The sequence below is a fragment of the Elephas maximus genome, chromosome 7, assembly GCF_024166365.1.
Source record: "Elephas maximus indicus isolate mEleMax1 chromosome 7, mEleMax1 primary haplotype, whole genome shotgun sequence".
NCBI lineage: Eukaryota > Metazoa > Chordata > Mammalia > Proboscidea > Elephantidae > Elephas > Elephas maximus.
Genome location: NC_064825.1, coordinates 106,988,397 through 106,995,895, shown reverse-complemented (window position 1 = coordinate 106,995,895; position 7,499 = coordinate 106,988,397). Strand labels below are relative to the sequence as shown.

The following is a 7,499-nucleotide window of genomic DNA, read 5'->3' as shown; positions in this document are numbered from 1 at the left end:
AAATATCCTACCTGAATTTAGAGATCTTCCCAAAAATTGATTTGACACGTTGAATACTAATGACCATAGATTAGACAAGTTTGGAATGCCATCAAGTACATCATACCTGAAGAAATCAAAAGATCATTAAAAGACAAGAAAGAAAGAGGAAACCAAATGGATGTCAAAGATTCTCTGACACTTGTTCTTGAATGTAGAACAGCTAAAGCAAACAGAAGAGATAATAAAGTTGAAGAGCTGCACAGGAGATTTCAAAGGGAGGCTAAGAAGACAAATTAAAGCATTATAATTAAATGTGCAAAGACCTGGAGTTAAAAAACCAAAAGGGAAGGACATGCTTGAGATTTTTTAAAACTGAAAGAGTGAAAGAAAAAATTCAAGAGATATTAGTAAATTTTATGGTATGTTATTTATATCTCAATAAAAAGATTTAAACAATAAAAGTAACATGAAAAAATCCAATTTGTCTGACTTTCTAGATGTGAAATAAGAGATATATCCATGTATAAAGCTGTTTAATAGAAGCAGAGCCCAGGCTTACTCAAGTAGGTATTAAATGTCCTTATGGTTAGAAAAATCATGAAAATTTGATGACTTTGAAAAAATAAAGCCTTGGAAAAAATTCTTTTATTTCTGTATCAATTATTTTTTATAAGTTCACAATTTCCGTAGAATCTATTTGTTGTGATGACCATAGATAAGTTCCATGAAAAAGTGAGTTTTAAAAGTGAAGACATTTTCTATGAGAGAATAATATTGAATTTTTATTTTCCTACTCTAGGGTTGAATAATTTCTATTGCTCCAAATAATAAAATAATAGTTTGAGCTAATATTTATGTAAATAGACAGGCACATCTGGTTTTGTACTTTGCTGTCATTTCATATATTAAGCATGTTTGGTGGTATTTAAGTAATACACTGTCATACTAAATAGTTTTATCTTTCTCACCAAGAAGTCTATACCATTTCATTATTGTTAGTTGCCTTTGTATGTAGGTAAGACTGTCTGTAATTATAAGATGAACTTCTGCTAGAATATGACACAGTGGAAACTGGGAGAAACATCACATGTTGTGGTGAACGGCATGCCCTTCACAGTTCTAGGATGTGCCATTCACATATGGTAGAAATTAGAATATCACTCTTTCTGTAACTTGACTCCTGAGACTTCCCTACCTCTACATTTGTCTACATCTCTCCACCAGTTTATTCTTTCTCCAGGGAACCCAGCAGTATATGTAGTACTGATTTGTCAATTCTCTCAGCCCCCTCTGCTTAGTGGTAACTTTTTCTAATAGAGAAATTATACACAGGTAGTATTAGACACTTCATGGGAAAGTTCAGTCCTTGAAGGAGGACATCGTGGCTGGTATAGTTGAGGGTCAGTTAAAAATAGGTAGACCCTCAACGAGATGGATTGACACTAGTATTGCTAACATACCAATCATTGTGAGGATGGTGCAGGACCAGACTCTGTTTCGTTCTGTTGTTCATGGGAGTATCTGTGATCAGTATCAACTCTAGGCACTACACAACAAAAAGTGTTATTAGGGGTCATTAAATATTTTAATGAATCACAGATTTTTTTATAACCCTGGTGGCGTAGTGGTTAAGAGCTATGGCTGCTAACCAAAAGGTCGGCAGTTCGAATCTACCAGGCACTCCTTGGAAACCCTATGGAGCAGTTCCACTCTGTCTTATAGGGTCACTATGAGTCAGAATTGACTCGATGGCAATGGATTTGAATAATATTTAACTGGTATAGCAAGCCCCTCAGTATTTTCTTATCATTCTCTCTCTCTTTTTTTCTCTGTCTCTCTTATTTTCAAGGACTCCTCCAATGAAAAACTTGAAAAACTGTATTAGCGAATTAGACATATTTATTTTCTTTGAGTTGATGGATACCACTGGGTTGTGTGTTATTACTTTTGGTCCATATGATTACTGTGGTGAGAAGGAAGCTCTTGGATGTTTACGTTAATCATGGCAATACTCAATAGATTGCACATTTACTACTGTTTTTTTTTTTTCACATCTTAAGCTAAATAAATGACACAGCATACAATTCCATTGTGCCCTGCCGTCACAATTGCATGTAGGTCTTCTGTCTCTCCTTATTGTATCATCTAGAAATTCTTTTCCCAGGCATGTAACGAAACACTCAATAATAAAATGCATCTCTCAAACATTAGCTCAAGAAACAGGTTTTAATTTATTTAAACAAGGGAAACAGAAAAAAAAGAAAATGTCCGGTGGAGGGGCCTGATGGCTCTCATTGGTTCAATAGCTCAGAAAATCAAAGTTAATATATTTGGCAATCCCTTCTCCTTAAATTACATTCCCCGAAAATTCAAGTTCACAGGGTAATGAAGTCCAGGAAGCAGAAGACGGTGGGGAATAAATGTTTTTCTCAAAGACCTCCCTTTTTAAGGAAGTAACATCAATCCTATCTCTATTTTTAAAAGGTGGCTGAACTTCTCACAGCAATAGTCTGCAAATTATTTCTTAAAATGGGCACTTCCTTGTTTATTTCTTTTTAACATCTTTTTTACTCAACCAAAAAACCAAACCCATGTCACCAACTCCTAGTGACCCTACAGGACAGACTAGAACTGCCCCCTAGGGTTTCCCAAGAGATACTGGCAGGTGCAAACTGCTGACCTTTGGGTTAGCAGCTGAGCTGTAACCACTGTGTCACCGTGGCTCCTGTTCTTTACTACTTTATGAGAATTCCTGATATCAACCAATGGAAGTTTATTATAAACCTTCCCTGACTATGTCCTGTGTCCACCTTCTGATGGTTTTTCATTATTTACTTTGAACAAATCATGCATCGAAATGAATCAATTAGCTTACTGTGTCAGCTTATTAATCATTATCTCTATTGAATTTATTTTCTCCCCCAGACATTGTCCTAGGCATTAGCTATTTTATGAACCCAACTGCTTTTTCTCTTCTTTTAATCTGATTGTCTCTGTCATCTCAGGCATGACACCATTAAAGCAGAAAATTAACATTAAGAAGTTATTGACACTAGCTGTTATGAACCTAGAACCTGGAACCTGGAGCTAGGTCATGTTTGAAACTTGTTTCTGTGAACTTGGACTATTTATCTACCATTTGTGAGTACAACTTGGGTCATTTATTTACCCTCTCTGAACCTCCATAGTATCATCTAAAATGAGTAAATATTAATAAAACCTGCCTCACAGAGCTGTTGTGAAAATTAATTAAATCTTGAAGAATGACTCTGATACACCAGTCAACAAGTATGGAGTATTATTACCTGGATGTGCTCATTGTTGCTTTGGAAATCCCTGGACCACTCGCTGTGACTTGTCTCATCCAGCAAACCAGAGCCGCAAGTGGGAGTATAGAAAGGCACCTTTATTTCCTTGTGCAAGGGAAGGAACAGTTGGGCCTGATGTTGCTAAGACTGCTCAGTGAGAGTGAGGCAAAAGGTTACTTTTAAGGGGTTGACAAGTGGGAAATTCATACAAGTTACAACAGCAATATTATTAAACTACTTAAGTGCAATGTGGTTTAAATGTAACTTCATGCATCATGTGTTCAGAACATGGCAATTAAACTCTACCCAGAGGTGGAGAATGTACTATGCATGAGGTTTAAAAGGTTAACCTGAATGTCAACAAGGTGCCTAAATCAGTTTCTGACAGTTTTTTCTAGTTTGGGCAGAACTTAAAGAGAAAGGATCCAGAATTTTAATGTACAGCTGCTGGGTGTACCGAGCAAAGTAACCAGGATTCTAATGTAAAGCTAAGGGGAGTGCCAAGCAAGCTGCACAAAGCAGTGGAATTTTCTGCAGCCTGGGGAGCTCTGTCTTATCATGACCATCCTCACCTTCTAACTGCTTCAACCTTTTTAAAAATATTGATGCTCATATGACAATATAACATGCACCTTCTCTTATATTCCAATGAGCTATTTTTATTCAAATTTCTTTGGTTACATGAGGGATTTTATTTCATGATCCTGAGCCATGAAAACATTTAGACTCTAGTAGCTTCAATAAGAAGCTAGTAGAGCCCTGGTGCGTAGTGGTTAAGTGCTACAGCTGCTAACCAAAGGGTCAGCAGTTCAAATCCACCAGGCACTTCTTGGAAAATCTATGGGGCAGTCCTACTCTGTCTTATAGGGTCGCTATGAGTCGGAATCGACTCGACAGCACTGGGTTTTCTGGGGGGTTAGCTTCAATAAAATCCCAGAAATTTTAAAAAGAAAAAAATAACAATAAACATAAATACATGGAAAAATCTGAGTAGTAACATCGACCAACAATGTCCATGAGGTCAGATAACTGTATCCTTGCCACATAACAGACCTCACTTGAAATAGAAATATATCATTGTGCAAACCATACTATTATTTCATTTTGCCTCTCACAAGCAGGGTAAGCAAAAGACAATAAAAATATAAAAAACACCACAGTGCATGATAAATAATGACCACGTATTAGGAAAGTCAAAAGAATGAAAGGCAGGCAACGAACTTAAGTCATCATAGCATATCCTGTTCCCCAAGGAAATACACAAAGAAATAATTGAACAAATATTTTAAAAAGTTTTTCATATAGAGAAAAACAACTCATGAAAGAAAAAAGGTAATTAAATAAGAATGACTAGTGGGGAAGGGATTCTAAACCTGGGAACTACTGTGGATGACCTCAAGAAACTTATATTTATTGGTGTGTATTCTGATCTAGGCAAAACGCATTGATTAAAAAGAAAGTCAGATGCAAAGCTGAACTTTTGAATTGCTAAACAGCAAGCTATGTTGAGTTAACAAATTCACATGGGAAAGTAAAGGCATCCATAAGAAAATGGAGCTCCAAGGTCTGGAATGGGGACATATGAGCCAATTTAGATGACTGAGTAATTCAAATCACTACACTACCCTGAGACTCATGGCAACCTGGCCAAATCTAATACCCCTCCCCCTCAGAAACTATGAAGGCTAAAACAGAAGGCAAGGGCTTACACAAACACACACATACACAAACACAAGTACTGACACTGCAAAGTTTATTCTAATAGTTGAAATAAACACCAGAATCATTAACTGTACTCTTGTACCTGGTACCTTTTCCCACTACCGCTCAGCTAGCCACTCTCTTTGCTGATTTCATGGTTCCCAACACATTCTCCTGAAGCTATGGTAGCGCACTGGGCCAGAGCTTGGCTGCCAACCAAAAGGTCAGCAGTTCAAATCCACCAGCCTTTCCTTGGAAAATCTATGAAGCAGTTCTAATCTGTCCTATAGGGTTGCTTTCAGTCAGAATCAACTCAATGGCAAAGGATTTTATTTATTATCACATTCTCAAAAAACCCAAACTCACTGTTCTTCAGGAGATTCTGACTCATAATGACCCCATAGGACAGATTACAACTGCCCCATAGGGTTTCCAAGGCTGTAAATCTTTATGAAAGCTGATTATTTCTCTCAGGGATTGACTGGTGGATTTGAATCACTGACCTTTCATTTAGCAGCCAAGCACTTTAATCACTGCACCACCAGGGCCCCAACACACTTTTCTCTATGATAAAATTCACTTAATTATTATATCTGTATTCCATCTCTTAACTTCAAGGAAGGCAAAGGTTTATACTGTTTTGTTCATCAATGTATTCAGAAGAGTGACTGACACATATTTATAAATATATGTGGAATATATGTGTGCTTGCTAAACCCTACGGAGGCACACAGACAAGGTTTAAAACTCATCATGTATTTCATAGGAACCATATAAAGAATCAAACAATAGAAATGATGTTGCATATTTTTTTCCATATTCTACGTAGGGCATATTTTACATCTTTGTTCCTCAAGCTATAAATCAAGGGATTCAACATGGGGATAACCAGGCTGTAAAATATGGAAGCCACTTTATCAGCATCAAAAGAATGACTGGATTTGGGCTGCATGTACATAAAGACTAAAGTCCCATAGAACACTACCACTACTGTCAGGTGGGATCCACAAGTGGAGAAGGCCTTGTGCCCACTCACAGCTGAGTGCATCCTGAGAATGGCTACAAAAATGAGCAGGTAAGAAACAAGAACTATTAAAATGGATGTAATCAAATCAAGAGATGCTAAGATGAGAATGATCAATTGAATTTCATGTGTGTTTGAGCAGAGCAAAGATAACAAGGGATTAGTGTCACAGTAGAAATGACTGATGACATTGCAGCCACAGAAGGATAAATTAAAAATCTTTATGGTGACCAAAAGAGAAACAAATGTGCAATAAAGATAGAGGATTGCCACCAATATCTGACACACCGTTTGTGACATGATGACTGAGTAGAGCAGAGGGTTACAGATAGCAACATAACGGTCATAGGACATTGCTGATAGAATGAAAAGTTCACCACTTATGAACAAAACAATGAAAGCGAGCTGTAGAGCACAAAAATAATAGGAGATTGTATTTTCATCTACAACAAAATTGACTAGCATTTTGGGTCCCACAGCTGTTGAATAACCAAGATCAGTGATAGCCAGGTGTCTCAGAAAAAAGTACATGGGAGTTTGTAGCCTGGAGTCCATCTTGGTGAGGATGATGATGCCCAAGTTGCCCACCACTGAGATCAGGTAGATGATGAGGAACAGCCCGAACAATGGCGCCTGCAGCTCTGGGCGTTCTGTGATTCCCGTCAGAATGAACTCATTCAGCACTGTTAGATTGTGTTTGTCCATCTTGGTCTATCAGGAAACCTATTCTGGATAGAGACAACAGCGTAGTCAATAGGTTTTATGTAGCACCATCAGTAGATTTTTAGCATACAAAGGCAATATGCTGAATGAATAAGATAAATCCAAATAAATACAGTTATTTGAAATTAAACCTGCCTCCCACAAATAAAGCATAGACACTTGAAGATAGAGAGAGAAAGAAGGAAAGAGGGAAAGAAAGAGAAATCTAACTTGTTATCAGTTGGGTAATATTTGTTCCCCAAAGAACATTTGTCAATGCCTGAGACATTTTGGATGTCACAACTAGGAGAAGAGTACTACTTGTACCTAATGGAAGCCTGGGATGTTATTAACATTCTGCTATATGCAGGGTAACTCCATGCAATAAGAAAATTTTCAGTCCAAACTGTCACTATAGCAGAAGTTGAGAAACCCCGTAGTAAACACAGTAACAGAGATAGACACAGATAAAGACATAGGTGTATGTGTACGTGTAAATGTAGATGTGCATGTATGTATATATATATACATGCACATATACTTGTGCATATACACAATACACACACACACATATACACGATATATGCACACATACATATGCATGCACATATACATATACACAATACATATATATTTATACAAACATATACATGTACATAGCTGGGATTCCTTGTGGAGCAGTGGATAAGACCTTGGCTGATAACCCAAAAATCGGCTGTTGGAATCTACCAGTCTTTCCCTGCAAAACCTATGGGGCAGTTCTTTTCTGTCCTCTAGTGTCT

General features: G+C 37.3%; 1 protein-coding gene across 1 annotated transcript; it reads right to left on the bottom strand.

The window, feature by feature from the left end:
- Window positions 1–5,772: 5,772 nt before the first annotated feature.
- Window positions 5,773–6,720, bottom strand: LOC126080239 (olfactory receptor 8K3-like). The gene has a single exon (XM_049891501.1). It carries the CDS (start codon window positions 6,718–6,720, stop codon window positions 5,773–5,775), a length of 948 nt encoding a protein of 315 aa, XP_049747458.1.
- Window positions 6,721–7,499: the final 779 nt, after the last annotated feature.